This window comes from Cnephaeus nilssonii (assembly GCF_951640355.1).
Source record: "Cnephaeus nilssonii genome assembly, chromosome: 7".
In the NCBI taxonomy this organism is placed as follows: Eukaryota; Metazoa; Chordata; class Mammalia; order Chiroptera; family Vespertilionidae; genus Cnephaeus; species Cnephaeus nilssonii.
In genome coordinates, this window is record NC_137078.1 from 69,800,569 (window position 1) to 69,820,097 (window position 19,529).

General features: G+C 43.6%; 1 protein-coding gene across 2 annotated transcripts in view; it reads left to right on the top strand.

Annotated features, from left to right (window-relative positions):
- The window catches only part of OSBPL9 (oxysterol binding protein like 9), a 132,919-nt gene that overhangs the window by 795 nt on the left and 112,595 nt on the right, over positions 1-19,529 (top strand). For both annotated transcript variants that reach the window (XM_079776922.1, XM_079776925.1), the window contains exon 2: positions 18,657-18,707. In XM_079776922.1, coding sequence (XP_079633048.1) covers positions 18,657-18,707 — 51 coding nt within the window. The remainder of the gene's footprint in view (positions 1-18,656; positions 18,708-19,529) is intronic.

Sequence of the window (19,529 nt, forward strand, 5' to 3'; positions counted from 1 at the left end):
GTCTCCTGAAAGTTACATTCCAGGGAGGGCTGGGTTCGCGGCTTGACTGTCGTTAAGCACGAATCAGTGGCGGTGGTACAAGTCCATGAATTGCTGTGAATCTTATGTTCTGACTACCCCCTCCACCCCCATCGCATTAGAAATGGAAGGTGGGTGGTATTAAGAGGCATTACTTTCTCTGAATGGTGTCTAGTTAAGAATAGCTGATGATAGGGAGGAAAGCACTTAGGACAGAAAAAAAGAATGCCCTGAAGGCTTTAGAAAAATAATACAAGACAAGGGACAAAAAAAATATGTCATTTAAGAAATATTTATTGAGCTCGCTCCCACTATATGTTATTGCTTTAGGCTAGGTATATGTGAGTGGGTGTGCACGCTGGGGTGCATGTGAGCAAGAATCAATAGAGTTCAAGACATTCACCGTTTCTCTGGAGTTTATACTCTAGTCTAGAGGTTCCCTGACTTCATTTTGCTAACGATAACTCGTCAAGGTAGGTATTTATTATCCCCAATTTATTTCCTCATTTTACAGTTTTGGAATCTGAGCATTCTGGCTTTTAAGTTGTTTGCTCAAGACCTAAGAGCTAGCAGGAAGTGGTGTAACCAGGATTCCAAATTCCTAGCTTTCTGACTTTTTCCACTAAACTTCACTTTCACTACAGGAAGGAGAAAAGTGCAAGCTGTGAGTTACTAAGGCACGCCTGTAGGAGTAGAAACTTTCAACATCCTTCAAATGTCAACTTCCTTTCTCTATATAATTTTTAAAGGGGGAAGAAAGGCCAAACCTGAATGAGATTTGAACATATTGTTCAAGATTATCTTTAGGTAGTCACAAAGGAGAGGTAACTAAACATTATATTCTGAAAACTGTGATTATGAAATCCCATGACTCAGATAACTGATGAGTAATATTGAGTTTCAGTAGATCTGATAATCAGAAAATCCCATGGAACCTTTCCAGCTTATTCAAGGTAGAGTAATTCCAATGACTGGCACTATGGAATTCAGTTACTCTACAAATGCCTAATTTGTGTGAGTCTGCATGTGGGGCCATACTAGAGAGGCCTCAAATGGGTTTTGGAGAGCTCCTACCCCAAACAGAATTTTCTTTTTTCCTGTCTTTCTTCCTTTATTTAGTGTAGTCTTTTTTTCTGCCTCCTTACCCTTTTAGCTTCTGAATACCTTGACAAATTTCTCTTTGTCTTACTGGCTAATACAGATTTTTCATAGACCCCTCCCACTATTCCCACCCAAACACTTAGCTTCCCTTCTGAAATTAGATTCTATAAAACATCATCCTCACCAGCAGAAGGAGGTATCATATTTCTCACTAATGGCTATTTAGAGGGTGTTATTTTCTTTTCTGTTTTTTTTTTTTTGGTGTTAAAGCATTTGCTTGCAGAGAAACAGCAGAGAAATATTATAAATTAAAATCATCTTGTGAATATAAAATAATATCCAACCCCTGATTAAAGGAGGTCCAATATAAAGATGGGAAAAAGATAGGTATTCACTTAAAGAGAAAGCAGGCAACACAGTGAATGTTGGCAGTGAGTTCTGTACACTTGGACATTGTTTCAGTACATTAGGATTCTGAAAGATTTGAAAGTACATCTTAATGACTTGCATGTGGCTGATAACTTGGAGCTACATCTTCCAGGAAGAGTATCAGAATTAGTTGCACAGCCTTTAAGCAGAGCAGTAAATAGCAAGTCACTCTATTCCGTGTTTCAAAAATTCCTTGGATTCTGGCCTGGCTCTGGTTGTAGATCTGTTCTAGTGTGACTATGAAAACCTTTAAACTAGATTGGTCTTGCTTTAGAGTCCGCCTGTGTGAAAATTGATATTGGGATAATCTCAGGGTTGGGTTAGGATCACTAAAACTGCTGTGAACTGAGTAGATTCTCCTAAAGCTTACCTTAGCCTGGGCCTTATTCTCTGGTCCTCAGCCTTGACCTAAACCTAAACCTATCCGAAGTTTTTGAAAAAGTGCTTAATATATTATTACTCTGCCCAGTAGAGGAACAGAGAAACTGATTTCCTCCTTTAGGGAAGTAGATTTAGCCACTCTTTTCAGCTCTAGCTCAGTCTCTTAATTAATAGAAACAATATGATGTAATCCATTCAGGAAATATTTATTTGGGGCTGACTTTATAATAGGCATTGTACTTTATATGCTGGAGTTGCAAGCATAAAGGAGAGAGTCCCTTCTGTCTAGGAATTCACAATGTAGCAGAGCAGACACCTATACATAATTTCAAAACAATATGATAAATTCTATAATATAAATAAGACTAGACTGCTGTGGGAACATTGCCTGGGAAAGGCCAGGGAGACAATTGAACCTAGACTTAAAGGATAAAGGTAAAAGAGAAGGGCATTCCAGGCAATGGAAGTATGCACAAATTGAGAAGCTTGAGACCATAAGGGTTATTAAGAAAAGATAATTTCTTAGCTCTAGCGTGAAGGTGAGTTTGGGAGATAACAGATTGAAGATAGGAGATTGAATCCTTGGAGCCGTAGGTCGGGCCTGGAGATAAAGATATGCTAGATTAGAATTTACTAGTTGAATTTTTATTAGATGAGATGCGTAGAGAAAGCTATGGATATAAATTTGGGAATGCTGTGTGAACAGCCAACCATTTATGTGCATCATGATCAGGAAGGAAGATGGGAAAAGAAGAAAAATTGAGGGATGTATAGATATGTGAGAAGTTGGAAAGTGGAAAGGTCATGCCTTTTGTAAATTTATCAAATATTTATTTGATAAATACCTAGCAAGAGGGGTTAAAATGGTAAATAAGATGGAAATTATCCATGCCCTCATGATACCTAGATTCTACTATGGGATGCACAAGTAAGAGTTATGATAGAGAAGCATAGTATGTTTGGGGGTTATATAGATGGGTTACTTGACTCAGTCTTGGAGGGTCAGGAAAGGTTTGCTGGAAGAAGCAGGTTTGCTGTTGCCTTAATGATGAGTAGAGGTTAGCCATGTGAGCTGAGAGAGAGGTTTAAGCTGCTTGAGATAGAATGTTTTTGGAGGAGGCAAGAGTAAGGAACTTGTCCATCTTGGAGCTTGGGCTGTGGTAGGCAGTTGGGGCTGTGGTAGGCAGTTGTGAGATGAGCTGGAGAGGTAAATAGGGGTCATATATAATTAAAGGCTTTCTTGATAAACGATGCTAAGGAATTTCAACTTTACCCTCAGGACTGTCATTTAAGTGTTGTAAACACTTTTTTTTTTTAATAGAAAAAAAAAAACATTTTATTATAGAAATCTTCAAACGTGCATAAAAGAGGAGAGTAAAATGAACTCCTGTTATCTAGCTTATCCTATATAATAAAAGGGTATAATGCAAATTGGCTCTAATAGCAGAATGACCAGGAATGACCAGTTGCTATGACGCTCACTGACTACCAGGGGGCAGACACTCAACGCAGGAGCTGTCCCCTGGTGGTCAGTGTGCTTCCACAGGGGGAGTGACGCTCAGCCAGAAGTCGGCTCATGGCTGGCCAGCGCAGCGGCGGTGGCGGGAGCTTTTCCCACCTCTGCGGCAGCGCTAAGGATGTCCAACTAAGTTGTTAGTCAGACATGCCCTGAGGGCGCCTGGGCTGCCAGAGGGATGTCTGACTGCCAACTTAGGCTCGATCCCCTGGGGAGCGGGTCTAAGCTGGCAGGTGGATATCCTCCAAGGTCTCCTGGGCTGCCAGAGGGCTGACTGACTGCCAGCTTAGGCCTAGTCCCCTGGGGAGCGGGCCTAAGCTGTCAGTCAGAAATCCCCCGAGGGGTCCCGGACTGTGAGAGGGTGAAGGCCGGGCTGAGAGACACCCCCCCCAAGTGCACGAATTTTCGTGCACCGGGCCTCTAGTTTATACTATATAATAAAGAGGTAATATGCAAATTGACCCTCTCACCCTCGTGTCACAAGATGGCCACCCCCCACGTTGTCACAAGATGGCCACCACAAGATGGCCGCCCCCACGTTGTTACAAGATGGCTGTCCCCACGTCATCATAAGATGGCCACAACAAGATGGCCGCCCCCATGTAGTCACAAGATGGCCGTCCCCATGTCGTCATAAGATGACCACAACAAGATGGCCACCCCCCATGTCATCACAAGATGGCTGCCACAAGATGGCCACCCCCACATTGTCACAAGATGGCCGGCAGGGGAGGGCAGTTGGGGGCGATCAGGTCGGCAGGGGAGGGCAGTTGGGGAGGACCAGGCCTACAGGGGAGGACAGTTGGGGGCGACCAGGCCTGCAGGGGAGGGCAGTTGGGGGTGTTCAGGCCAGCAAGGTAGCAGTTAAATGTCAATCAGGCCAGCAGGGGAGCAGTTAGGGGGCAATCAGGCTGGCAGACAGAAGCGGTTAGGGACAATCAGGCAGGCAGACGAGTGGTTAGGAGCCAGCAGTCCTGGATTATGAGAGGGATGTCCGACTGCTGGACATCCCCCAAAGGGTCCCAGATTGGAGAGGGTGCAGGCTGGGCTGAGGGACACCTCTCCCCCCCCTCCCCTGTGCACGAATTTCGTGCACCGGGCCTCTAGTATATATATAAAAGCGTAAGGAACCAGTTGACTGGTAGCTGTGATGCGCACTGACCACCCGGGGCAGACGTTCAACACAAGAGCTGCCCCCTGGTGGTAAGTGCACTCCCACAACGGGAGCACCACTCAGCTGACCAACAGGCGCCAGACGCCAGGCTCATGGCTGGTGAGTACAGCTGCAGAGGCGTGAGCTTTACCTGCGGACACTCCCTCTGTGCGCCCCTCCCCCATCTGGACGGGACCAGGGATTGGGACCAGCATTGGGACTGACTGGGTGCGAGCCCGCGGCTGCTTCTCAGTCATGGGCGTGCCATTGTCGCCCTAGGACGGGTGTGCGGAGACTGCAGTGGAATGGCAGCGAGCCTACCGAGTGGTAATGGCAGCAGGTGCAGCAGGTGCAGCGGGGCCGGGATGAGCGGGAGTGGCATGGCGCTCAGCCCAGGCTTGGGCTCCTCCCTGGCCACCTGCCGCTTCGCGCACTAATACATCCCTTGAGGGATGTAGGACTGCCGGTTTTGGCTGATCCTCGCAGGCCAGGCCGAGGGAACCCACCAGTGCACAAATTTGTGCACTGGGCCTCTAGTATAATTATAAACATACTACTGGCCCGGTGAACAAAATTTGTGCACAGGGTGGGGGGTGTTCCTCAGCCCGGCCTGCACCCTCTCTAATCTGGGACCCCTCGAAGGATGTCCTACTGCCGGTTTACAGGGATCGGGCCTAAACTGGCAGTTAGACATCTCTCTCACAATCCGGGACTGCTGGCTCCTGCCGCTTACCTGCCTGCCTGCCTGCCTGATTGCCCCTAACCACTCTGCCTTCTTGCCTGCTCGCCCCCAAATGCCCCCCCACCAGCCTGATCACCCCCAACTGCCCCCCCTGCTGGCCTGCGTGCCCCCACCTTCCCTCCCCACTGGCCTGCTCACTCCAAACTGCCTCCCCCACTGTCCTGATCACCTCCAACTGACCCCCACTGATGGCCTGCTCACCCCCAACTGGTCCCCCCTGCTGGTCTGCTTACCCCCAACGGCCCCTGCTGTCCCATCCTGGCCTGATCACCCCCCAGTGACCCAAGGTCCCAGCCCCTCCTTTTTTTCTTTTTCTTTTTTTTTTCAGCGCCTCCTTGAGCGGAGGCCAGGGCTGGCTGGAAGCAAGTATCTAGAATTTATTTATCTTCTGTAATTGAAACTTTGTAGCCTTGAGCGGAGGCCAGGGCGGGTGGGAAGCTTGGCTTCCTCCATCGCCGGGACAGCCCAAGCCTCCTGCTTGCTCCAGCTCTGTGGCCAGCTGCCATCTTGGTTGGGTTAATTGGCATACTTGCTCCTGATTGGCTGGTGGGCGTGGCTTGTGGGTGTAGTGGAGTGACGGTTAATTTGCATGTTTCTCTTTTATTAGTGTAGACTAGTGGCCCAGTGCATGGATTTGTGCACATTGAAAGGAAATTAATTAGAAGAAAGATTCGTGCGGTAATTACATTACTGCAAAAAATTACATGTCAAAATAGTCTATATAGTATAGTATTATAAAATTAAAACACGCATGCGATTGGTGCCAGTGTGAGGTTATATATATCACGCACGTGTGAGTCAAAGTTTATTTTAAAATTGCCAGTGTGCATCATATGTACCAGCAGGATGGTCGGATGTACGTATGGTCGGTCACTAAGCCTTATATATATATATATATATATATATATATATAGATGACCAATCTTGTTTTATTAATACTCCCATCAGTACCTTCATCCCCCCCCAATGGATTATTTTAAAGCAGATCCCAGACACCATATCATTTCATTTGCAAATATTTTAGAATGTATTACTAAAAACTAAGGTCTCTTTTTAAAAATGTTGTTACAACGCTACTATTATAACTAAATATTAATAATAATTAATATTGTCAAATATCCAGTCAATGTTCAATTTTCTTGATTGTCTCAAACATCTCTTCCCTCACCAGTTGGTTTATGTGAGTCAGGTTTCCAAACAAGATCTACATATAAAATTGGATATCTTTTAATATGTGTCCTCCTTCCCTCTTTTTTTCTTTGCCATTTATTTGTTGAAGAAACCATGATTTGTTTTGTAGAATTGTCCACATTCCAGATTTTGTTGGTAACATCTTTGAGGTATATTTAAACATGTTCCTTTGTTCTATGTATTTCCTAGAGCTAGGAGCTTAATCAAATTCAGTTTGTTTTTTGGGGGGAAAGAATACTTTGTAAGTGGAACATATTACATTAAGTGGCACATTATGGTCTGGTTGTTATCTCTCTGATTTTAAAATTGATGTATGGGTTCAGATGAAATTTATATTCTTTAAATACTGTCATTGCAGAGAAATGATCAGGAGAGCACTATTTGTAGGCCTTAGTGATTAATTGGATGTGAGTGAAAGGGTAGGAAGAGTGTGATGAAATCCAGGTTTTAGGTTTTACCTCAATGAACGCTGATAGGGAAGGTAGGAAGAACACGTTGGGGGAGAAAGGTGGTGGCTTTGAGTCATGTTGAAATTGATGAAAAGATGTCATATGGTTTGGAATTTAGGAAAATATCTGGATTATAGACAATACTAGCTTTACATACACAGAGTTGAGTGTGAGATAATAGAGCCTTTGGACAGGATGCTGAGAAACATCATTGGATTAGTTATCTGTTGCTTTGTAAAAAATTATTCAAAACTTAGCAACTTAAAACAGCAAACATTTATTATCTCATAGGTTCAGTGGCTCAGAACTTTGGAGTGACTTAGTTAGGTGGGTCTGCCCCAGCGTCTTTTATGACGTTGTAGTCAAAAGATATTAGCTGGGGTTGCAGTCATCTGAAAGGCTTGATTGGAGCTGGAGGTTCTGCTTCAAAGATGACTCACTTTTAGAGCTGTTCCCAGAAAGCCTCAGTTCATTGCTGGCTGTTGGAAGGTGGCCTTAGTTCCTCACCAGATAGCCTTTCCATTGAGTGTCATCATGACAAGGCATTGGCTTCACCCAGAGGGAGCAGAGCAATCCAAGTCAGAGCAAGGAGGAAGCCACAGCGCCTTTTATGACCTAGTCTGAGAATATCACTTCACCTTATTCTGTTCATTAGAAATGAATCATTAAGTTTAGCTCAGGCTCTTGGGAATGGGAATTTTAAGCATGGGGAGGCGAATTAGGCTCTATTTTGTAAAAGGAGTGTCAAAGAATTTGTGGACAGATTTCAGATCACCACAAACACATTTAAGAGATTGACAAAGAAAAAAGCCTGCATAGAAGAGTGAAAAGGGACAACCAGAGATATAAGAAAAGAAAAAAGAAAAGAGAAAAGAAACAAAAAACTGAAGAAGAATGTAGCAATCAAGTGGGAATAGTGATTTGCCTTGAATACTGTTGAGAGGATTGACTAGATAAAAGTCAGTTTGGACATCAATTGATGCCCTTAGTGCAGTGGTTTTCAACCTTTTTAATGCCGCGACCCTTTAATACAGTTCCTCATGTTGTGGTGACCCCCAACCATAAAATTATTTTCATTACTACTTCATAACTGTAATTTTGCTACTGTTATGAATCGTAATGTAAATATCTGTGTCGCCTAAGACCATCGGAAAACACAGATATTTACATTACGATTCATTAACAGTAGCAAAATTACAGTTCTGAAGTAGCAACGAAAATAATTTTATGGTTGGGGGTCACCACAACATGAGGAACTGTATTAAAGGGTCGTGGCATTAAAAAGGTTGAGAACCACTGCCTTAGTGAGAGTTTGGAAGGCAGATTGGAGTAGTTTGAAGAGTAAATAAGGGGAGGTAAGAAGTAGTGAAATTCAAGATAAGGCATTTGTGCAATAGGCAGGGAGGGGTATGGAACTGAGGAAAAGGGCTTCTAAAATAGGAGTATGCTTAAATGTTGGAGGGATGGGAAGCAAGGTCTGAGTTAAAAATGAAGGTAGAGTCAGGATTTAAGGAATGTAGTAAAGATTTACATCAGTGGCCTTAGGAACTGGAAAAAGGTATAACTAGGGAAATGTTAAAGGTTAATCAAGTTTGTATGAGGGACTAGTTGAGATTACAAAATATGGTTTGTTTAGGGATTATCCATAAATGTTTAATTCTCTTGATTTTTATTGTTTTTGGAACATTTTGGAGAGAAAGGTAGAAACAGTGAATTAGTAAGTTACCAGGACTACTCCAGGTATTCTTCATAAAAAGAATCATTGCATCCCTTGCAATTACATACTGGAAGACTCATAATGATTTTGTATTTTAAAACCACTAGTAGTCAAAACACGTGGTGTGTTTTCTTGTTAATCCTCATCCAGGACATTTCCCCATTGATTTTATTTTTTTAGAGAGAGGGGAAGGGAGGGGAAGAGACACACAGAGAGAAACATCTATGTGAGAGAGAGAGACATCAGTTGGTTGTCTCCTGCATGTGCCCCAGCCAGGTCCGGGGATCAAGCCTGCAACCGAGTTACATGCCCTTGACTGGAATTGAACCCAGGACCCTTCAGTCCAAGGGCTGATGCTCTATCCCAGTGGTCGGCAAACTCATTAGTCAACAGAGCCAAATATCAACAGTACAATGATTGAAATTTCTTTTGAGAGCTGAAAACCGACTTCTGCGCATGGGCCACGAAGTTTCAATCGCACTGTACGTGCGCACCCGCACGTGGTATTTTGTGGAAGAGCCACACTCAAGGGGCCAAAGAGCTGCATGTGGCTCGTGAGCCGCGGTTTGCCGACCACTGCTCTATCCAGTGAGCTAGGGCTCAAAACACGTTTAAGTGTTATTTGGCAGTCCTTAGCAATGTCTACAAGATGACCAAAAATCTGCCATCTAATTTTTGCATTTTAGGTTTTTGAAGAGTTTAAGTATATGTATTTCTCTTGCAAAGATGTCAAAGAGGTAGTCTCTGATTCTCCTAGAAAGATATCAGCACCACTTTCATCAAACAATTAAAAGGAAATTTATACTTTTCTAAATAAACTGTTCCTGAATATGTCAAATGTGATTCTTATTAAGTTGACTTGGTACATATTAACAGTCTAAATGTAATAAAGCAACTTTAGAATTATAAAAGAAACAAAATAAAAATTGTATCTAATCTAAATGCCCCCAAAAGAAAACAAAAACCTCCTAAAATAGTAAGTAGTATCAGTGGGAAGAAGTATGTGGAAATTTTATATCTTTTGTTTTCCTTCAATACTCGATTCAAACTTGACTTTTCCCTCTTCTAATATTTTTGAGCTTTGCTTATATAAATCTTTTGAGCATTTAATCATTTTTTAAAAAAAATATATTTTATTGATTTTTTTTTACAGAGAGGAAGGGAGAGAGATAGAGAGTTAGAAACATCGATGAGAGAGAAACATCCATCAGCTGCCTCCTGCACACTCCCTGCTGGGGATGTGCCCGCAACCAAGGTATATGCCCTTGACCGGAATCAAACCTGGGACCCTTGAGTCCGCAGGCTGACGCTCTATCCACTGAGCCAAACCAGTTAGGGCGAGCATTTAATCATTTTACTTACATCTGTTATAATTAATTAGCCATATCTCTAGTACAATCTTTATCTGTACAGCAAGCTTGTGAACTCTTTGATGGCAGTACTGAGCATTATAATCTTCAAGCCCTACAATGAGGCACTTTGTTCTCATAGTGAATGGAAGAATGTCCAAGGTCCTTTAAACAAGGCTTAGAGATGAGAGGCAGAAGGCTGTTTTGGAGTTGTTTCTTACACAGCCTTGAAGGTTGTGCAGAATAAATTAATAGCAAATGTGTACATTTTCTGATTTATGTAAAACTTGATTGAGTTTATATTAGCAACAGTGGCTTTTATTTAATCATGTAACCTGTCGAACATATCACCAGTGTGCGATCATTTGCTTAGTGTGCTAATTAGTCAAGCAGTTCTCTTGTTAGCAGATTTGTTGATGGTAATGATTTGTGGAAGGACAGAAAGTAGAATGGTTCTTAAATATTCTACTCCTATATTTGGCAATTGTCACAGGATTAGATTTTCAAATAGTTACATAATCCCAATCAAAGCTAGTGATTTCGGTTAAGAATTGAATGCCTTTTACCGCTTATAGAGAAAAACAAATGACCAGCCCTGCCAATAGTTTTCCTTTTTATTTACTTTATTGTAAAGAATTATCTTCTTAGACTAGTTTGAACTTCCTTAAAAAACGGCAATTTACTTCCCTTTTTTGGCAAAAATTAAGTTTGCATGGTACATGGAATCATATAAATGGATTCATATTCAAGGAAACTGTTTTGAGGTATTCATCATTAATTTTTCCCCATTCACATGCCAATGTTAAGATTATTTTGAAAGTTGATTTTCTGTTTCCTGGAGTTTTGTTCACATTAAGCCTTCATACTAAGATTGTCCACTTATTTCGTTTCTTGGATTCTATTTTAGCCTTACTGTTATGGCACAGACAGGTAATTAAAATATTGGGTGAATATTTGCTTTGTCACTCTGGCAACTTTTTTCTACAAACTCTCAACCTTCCTCTTTCCTCCATCACTCATAGAAGATGCCATGCTTCATAGAGATAATAGAGTCCATTTGGTGGGAGCACCCTTGTCCCCCCACCTATTAGTGTATACCTACTTTCCTGCCTCTTCTTGCCTGAATCCTTCCCCATCATAGTGGAAGAGGTAATCCTTGATTCCATCTGCTCACAAATTTTTTGAGGACCTCAGTCTATAGATTTTCTCCTCTATCTTCTTTCTCCCCTCTCTCTCTTATGTATCTTTAACTTGTTCCTTTTAAAAAATATATTTTTTATTGATTTTTTACAGAGAGGAAGGGAGAGGGAGAGAGAGTTAGAAACATCAATGAGAGAGAAACATCTATCAGCTGCCTCCTTCACACCCCCTACTGGGGATAATGCCCGCAACCAAGGTACATGCCCTTGACCGGAATCGAACCTGGGACCCTTCAGTCCGTAGGCCGATGCTCTATCCACTGAGCCAAACCGGTTAGGGCTAACTTGTTCCTTTTTATTTATGGGCTTTTGTTGTTTAAGAATATTTATTTTGTAATAGAATAGCTAAACATCTTAGTTCTAACAATTTCATACAAAAATTTTTAGTAAATTTTTGTGTCACCTATTGCTTTTTGTTATTTTTAAAAAACAGTTTTATTGAGATAGAATTCACATACCAGCCTTAGCCAGTTTGGCTCAGTGGATAGAGCTTTGGCCTGCAGACCAAAAGATCTCGGGTTCGATTCTGGTCAAGGGCACATACCTTTGTTGCAAGCTCCTCCTCCCCGGCCTGGCCCTGGTCGGGGCTTGTGCAGGAGACAACCAATCAATGTGTTTCTCTCATATCGATGTTTCTCTCTGTCTCTTCCTTTCTCTTCACTCTCCCTAAAAAAAAAAAAATCAATGAAAAAATATCCTCAGGCGAGGATTAACAACAAAAAAAGAATTCACATACTATCCATTTTAAGTATAAAAATCGATGTTTTTTAGTATATTTACAGAGCTATGCAACCGTCTCCACAATCAGTTAACAATCACTCCTCAATATTTCACCCTTAACTGTAGGCAACCACTAATGTACTTTCAGTCTCTATAGATTTGTCTATTTAAAAAATTAAATTTTTATTGATTTTTAGAGAGTCAGGAAGGGAGAGAGAAAGAGAAATATCGATGTGAGAGGGAATATTGATTGGTTGCCTTCCCTCGTTGCTTTGACCGGGGATCGAACCCGCAACCTAGATATGAGCCCTGACCTGGAATTGAACCCACAATCTTTTGTACAGGATGATGCTCCAGCCAGCTGAGCCCCACACTGGTCAGGTCAGATGAGACTCTGGCTTGATTTTTTTTTTTCTTAGAAATCTTTAAAAATTTTTAAAAATTGATTTCAGAGAGGAAGGGAAAGGGAGAGATAGAAACATTAATGATATGAGAGAATCAGCATGCCTCCTGCACACTCCACACTGGGGATCAAGTCCACAATCCTGGCATGTGCCCTGACTGGGAATTGAACCATGCAAGACCTCTTGGTTCATAGGCGGATGCTCAATCACTGAGGCACACCAGCTGGGCCTAAGTGGAGAGTATTTTGATCTGTTCTTAATTTAAGTTATTTTGAAATATATGTAGCCTTCCCTTCAGATGACGTGTTTTATGTGGCACACTGAAGTTCATCTAAAGTAATTGAATATAGCCAGAGTGTGACAATTAAGAGACCTACTAGACTATTTTAACTCTTTCGTGTAAAGCAAGTATGTGAAACTCAAAGGCTAACATGGGCCAAATAATCAAGGTTTACGTTTATGTGGGCCGCAAAAAAAACAAACCTCCAATTTTCATAGAAACGTAGGTTTATTTCGATAGAGACATGCTGAATACAAAGGGCTAAGATAAATGAGTAATCGTTAACATAAAATAATAGAACATTTTAATAAAAATTAATATTTTTTCTTGAACATTAACTTACCAGACACTGAATAACTGCACAAATTAAGCAGAGTAACGCAAATAAACCTATTTTTCTTGTTCTCCGAAAGCGAAATATTTCCTGTTGCGCACACCAAACAAGTCAGTCCAAGATTAATGAATCATTTTCTGCTGTTCCTTCTGCCTTGAACTTCCCCTGAGATTCTTCACTTGGCTGGCTCCTCTAATTCAAATCTCAGCTCAGATATCAACTCCTTATAGTCCTTTAAAGTTATCTAAGTTAAAGTAGAACCCCTCTCCCCCACAACTTTCTGATCACCACCCCACTTAATTTTTTTAACACAATCACCAGCTGATATTGTCAATTTGGTTTGCTTAGGAGAAGTATCTATTCAAATCCTGGCCCATTTTTAAATTGGGTTATTTGTCTTAATTGTTGAGTTGCAAGAATTCTTTATATATTCTGGATACTAGTCCCTTACCAGATACGTGACTGAAACTAATTTCTTCCTTTTCACAGTTTATCTTTTCACTTTCTTGATAGTATCCTTTAAAGCATAAATGTTTTTAAGCGTGATAATGTTTATTTTTTTTACAGTTGGCCCTTGAACACATCGGGGGTTAAGGGTGCCACGCTCCCTGGGTCAAAATCCTCATATGACTTAAATTGGCCTTCTACATATGTGGATTCCTGAGGATCGAAATACAGTTGACGTTTGAATAATAGGTTTGGGTGTATAAGTGGACTCATATTTCAAACCTCTGTTGTTCAAGGGTCAACTGTATTTTTTTCTTTTGTTTGCTTGTGCTTTTGGCATCATAACTAAGAAACCATTGCCTAATTCAAGATCACAAAGATTTATAACTGTTTTCTTCTAAGAGTTTAATAGTTTTAGCTTATTATTAGTAGTTTAATGGATTTATATGATACTAGAGGCCTGGTGCATGAATTCGTGCATGGGTGGGGTCCCTCTGGGTGGCCTGCAGGGATTGAGCCGAAACCCACAGTCCAGTGCCACCTGCAGCTCCTACCTGCCGCTCCCGCTCATCCCGGCCCCACTGTGCCTGCTGCAGGCTCGTGCCCAATCAGTCCTGATCTAGAGAAGCTCGCACTGCCATAGCAGCGCTCGCCAGCCCTGAGCTCTGCATCTGGTGCCCTCCCAAGGCGAGTGGCTTGTGGGATTGGGCTCAAACCTGCTCTCTGACATCCCCTGGGGGGTCCCAGATTGCGAGAGGGTGCACGATCAGGCCGGGGAGGGACCATGGGAGGACTCTAGGGCGTGTCCGGCCCATCTCACTCAGTCCTGATTGGCTGATCGGGGCCAGGAAGGGACTGCAGGAGGGCTACAGGGCATATCCAGCCCGTCTCGCCCAGTCCCAATTGGCTGGATCCCAGCAGCAAGCTAACCTACCAGTTGGAGCATCTGCCCCCTGGTGGTCAGTGCATGTCATAGCAACTGGTCGACCAGTTGACTGTCTGCCCCCTGGTGGTCAGGGCACGTCATAGCGAGCGGTTGAGCAGCCTTTGCATATCATTAGCATATTATGCTTTGATTGGTTGTTCTGTTGTTCTGCTGTTTGGTCTATTTGCATATTACCCTTTTATTATATAGGATAGGGTAGGGGCCCAAATTCATTCTTTTCATATGGGTCTAACCAGTTGTATCAGCACCCTTTGTTGGAAAGACTATTTTAATGATCTTGGAATCCTTGTCAAAATCAATTGACCAAAAACTCTATGAGTTTATTTCTAGACTTCTAATTCTATTCTGTTGGTTTAATTCAGCAATTTTTCAACTCTTTTCATCTCATGGCACACACAAACTAATAACTAAAATTTTGCGGCACACCAAAAATTATATTTTTTGCTGATCTGACAAGAAATAGGTATGCCTCTCATTCACTCACACTGGATGACTATTGTGTTGGCAATTGCCATTTTTTTATTTGACAATCTAAGGGAAAAGAGGTCAGTGCTCCTGACTAAATAGTCAGATATTGCATGTTTTTAATATTCTTACAACACATCAGTGTGCCTCTTGCAGCACACCAGTTGAAAATTGCTGGTTTATGCCTTGTATGCATATATGCATAACCCATTGACACAGATAAGAGGGTGCTGAAGGCTTGGGGTGGGGGAGGGGGGATGGGAGTGGGCTGGAGGGAGTCAATGGAGGGAAAAAGGGGGGACATGTAATACTTTCTACAATAAAGAATTATTTTTAAAAAATCGCTGGTCTATGTTCATAGATTATACTGCAGTCAATGAGAAGGATAAGAAAGACCTTTATGTACAGACCTGCAAATATCCCCCAAGAAATATTGTATTATTTTTTCTAGCTTTATTGAGATACTAGAGGCCTGGTGCACAAAATTCCTGCATGGGGGGAGGCTCCCCTCAGCCCAGCCTGCACCCTCTCCAATCTGGGATCCCTCTCACAATCCTGGACGTCTGGCTCCTAATTGCTCACCGGCCTGCCTGCCTGGTCACCCCTAACTTCCTCCCCCTGCCAGCCTAATCGCCCCCAACTGCCCCCCCTGCTGGCCTGGTTGCCCCCAACTGCACCCCCCACCACCAGCCTGGTCACCCCCAACTGACCCCCCTCCCCGCTGGCCTGGTCGCCTCTTACTGCCCCCCTGCCAGCCTTGTTGCCCGCAAATGCCCCCTCTGCCAGCCTGGTTGCCCCTCACGGCCCCCCCACCGGCCTGGTCGCCTCATGCAGCCTGCTGTTCAGTCGTTTGGTCGTCCCTCCCTAACCCCCCTGCCGTCCTGGTCGCCCTATGTAGCCTGCTTTTTCAGTCGTTTGGTCATCCTTCACTACCCCCCCCCCCCCCCCCGCCAGCCTGGTTGCCCCATGCAGCCTGTTGTTCAGTCGTTTGGTTGTCCCTTGGGCCAGCCCTGGGCAGCTGGGGGGCTGAGGGGACTGGGGGACTCCGGAGGCAGGTGCCTGGTGCCCCGGCGGGGCTGAGGGGACTGGGTGCCGCCATCTTGTGGCTGTGGGCGCCGCCATCTTTGAGGGCGTGACAGTCAATTAGCATATCCCTTCCTTATTGGCTGTGGGTGCTGCCATCTTTGTGAGGGCGTGACAGTCAATTAGCATATTCCCTCTTTATTAGATAGGATAACTGACATGTAACATTGTATAAGTTTAAGGTATCAATGTAATGATTTGATATACATACTCGTATATTATAAAATGATTACCACAACAAGGTTAGTTAACACATCCATCACCTCACATAGTTATCATGTGTGTGAGAGAGAGAGAGAGAGAGAGAGAGAGAGTGTGTGTGTGTGTGTGTGTGTGTGTGTGTGTGTGTGTTGAGAACTTTTAAGATCTACTCTTTTAGCAACTTTCCAAGTATAGTATTGTTAACTATAGTCACCATGGCACATTAAACCCATAGAACTTAGTTAACTTATAGCTTGAAGTTTGCCTGTGGCTCAGTACTTTGGATGTAGGCATCTATGGTTTAAAATGAGACATTTCTTTAAAAAAAACTTCATGATATTGGCTTCTTTTGCTTCTTACATAGGGGAGTACAGAAAAGTACTGGTTGTTGAGGTATTAAATATTTTTAAAACTTTGATTATTTAAGGTTTCATTTTATTTTATTACACACCCCTAGTTGATTTTTAGGAATATTTTCTGCTTGTTACTATAGGACTTATGGTGCAGAACATAGTCTTTGCTTGGCTCAGTCTAGTAAGAGACAAAGGATAAGCAATGTTTTATCAGTAAATATTTTTTGAGAACCTAATGTGTTGCAGACACTGTTCTGAAGCATAAGCCAGATACAATCCCTATCCTTAAGGAATGTGCAGTCTTAATGGGTGAGTTAGACAAGTTAACTAGCCATTATTGCACAGGGTGGTACAGGCCACAACAGGGGAATACAGACGACTCTGGGAGCTCAGGGATGGGAATCCAAACCAGACAGAGCTAAGGCACATTAGATGATCAGTGACAGTTAGCAAGACAGAAAATCAGGGTCAAAGATATTCCAAGCTGAGGCACTTTTGGATGAAAAAAATCTCAGCGGCAAAAAATGTGACCCATTTGCCGAAACCGGTTTGGCTCAGTGGATAGAGCGTCGGTCTGCAGACTGAAAGGTCCTGGGTTCGATTCCGGTCAAGGGCATGTAAATTGGTTGCGGGCACATCCCTGGTAGGGGGTGTGCGGGAGGCAGCTGGTCGATGTTTCTCTCTCATCGATGTTTCTAGCTCTCTATCCCTCTTCCTTCCTCTCTGTAAAAAATCAATAAAATATATATATTTAAAAAAATGTGACCCATTTATGAAATTGCAAAGAGATAAAGCTAAAGTAACATTCCTCAAAATGTGGTCCTCTATCTGCCTGAGTCAGAATCATCTGGGAGTGATTCTTAAACTCCCAGGTGATTCATAGCCTTGCAGGTGATTCTCAAATTCACTAAAATATCAGAAACACTGGTCTAGAGTTAAGGGGCATGATGGAAGAATGAAAATTATAGTATAATACTAGAGGCCCAGTGCACGAATTTGTGCACAGGTGGGGTCTGGCTGGCCCAGCCCCGATCGGAGCGGATTGGGGCTAGGCCTGTTGGGAGGAGGAGACGGCAGGAAGTTGGTCAGCAGCCCGCCCCTATCGGGGCCCAATCGGGGCTGAGCTGGCTGAGGGGGAGAGGCTGTGGGCAATTGGCCAGTGGGCCCCATCCCCAGTTGGGGTGAGGGGGGTGGTTGGGGGCGGGGCCAGCCATGGGGAGGGGCTGCAGGCCGTAGACACCATCCTTGCCCCTGATTGGAGTGGGAGGGGTGATTGGGGGTGGAGGTGGTTGCGGGGAGGGGCTGTGGGCCGATCAGGGTGGTGGGGGCTGATTGGGAGTGGGGCTGACCATGGGGAGGGGTTGTGGATAGTGGGATGGCTGGCCCTGCCCCCGAATGTGGTGGCAATAAGGGGCCAGCGGCCAGGGGGAGGGGCAATGGGTGGTTGGCTGGCCGGCCCTGCCCCCGCTTGGTGTGGGGGGGACCAATCGGGAATGGAGCTGGCTGGTGGGAGGGGCTGCGAGCCAATGGGGTTGGGGACCGATTGGGCGTGGGGCCGGCCAGGGGAAGGGGCCACAGGCAGTTGGCTGGCTGGCCCCGCCCCTAATTGGGGTGGGGGGAGGGGCTGAAGGAGGTTGGCCAGCTGGCCCTGCCCCCTATTGGGGTAGGGGGGTGATTGGGGGTGGGGCCAGCTGGGGGGAGGGGCCGTGGGGGGGGTTGGCCATCCCTCCCTTCCTTGATCGGGGTGGGAGAGGCCAATTGGGAGCGGGGCTGGCTGGTTCGCTGGCCACAGTGGGTGTCATAGCAACCAGTTGTTCCAGTCGTTACAGTATTCCGGTCACTGGCTTTTTATATACCCTATTTTCCGGCGTATAAGACGACTGGGCGTATAGAAGATTTTCCTGGGTTAAAAAGTCGTCTTATACACTGGAAAATATGGTATATAGAAGATATGCTACATTAAAGATATTCATAAAATTCTATAATTAAGTTTATTTGTATAGACTGTAAAACAATTTCATTTTAAACCTGCTAATTTCTATCTGTAAGTGATTTCAGGGGAAGAGGGATGGGGAGAATGTAGGGATATTACTATGAATTTTGTCTCTTAATCCCTAGATGATTCTAAAAATAATCAGTTAAACTTTTATTCATTGAATGTTTTTGTTTTTCTTTTAGTCCAAGGACAAAATGATGAGAGGCTCTCGCCGAGGATGTGTTAGACTCAGAGTGAGTATTTACTCATTTTTATGAAAACCAATTTTGACAGAAAGAAAAAAAAAATGTTTTGACAGAATCATGGAAGTCTAAATTTAGTTTAGCTTTGTTAGGTAAGCAACTGAGGCTCAGAGAGAAAAAATGATTTCTCCAGGGTAACTGCTGTCAGTACCAGAACCAGGGCTAAACTCTTTTGGCCTATGATTTATTATTGTATCCATGACTTAATGTAGCTACTGATTTTTTTTGTTTAACCTCTGTTTTATAATCAAGGACAGGGGTTGGAAAATGAGTTATAGTGTTGATAGTAGAGCAAACAGTAGAAAAAACTATGAAAAATTCCTACTTTTTGCTTCTTTGTTCAACATTCTTTAACGACAGCGATGTAGCAGCAACATCCAGGAGAAATATAATGTGAGCCACATATATACTTTAAAATTTTAACAGTAGCCACATTTAAAAAGAAAGAAACAGGTGAAATTAATTTTAATAATATATTTTGCTTAGGCCAAATAAATAATATTCAGAATATTATTTCAACATGTAATCAGTAAAAAAGTTATTAATCAGATACTTTGCATTATTTTCTAAACTAGAGGCCCGATGCACGAATTCTTGCATGGGTGGGGTCCCTTGGTTTGGCCGGTGATTGAGGCCTATCTGGGGGCCAGCTGGCTGGGGGGAGGGGTCACAGGAGGTTGGCCGGCTGGGGACCCCCCCCCCCCCTCGATCAGGGCCGATTGGGGGGGCCAGCCAGGGGGAGGAGCTGCGGGATGTTGGCTGTGGGAGCGCACTGACCACCAGGGGGCAGCTCTTGCGTTGAGCGTCTGCCCC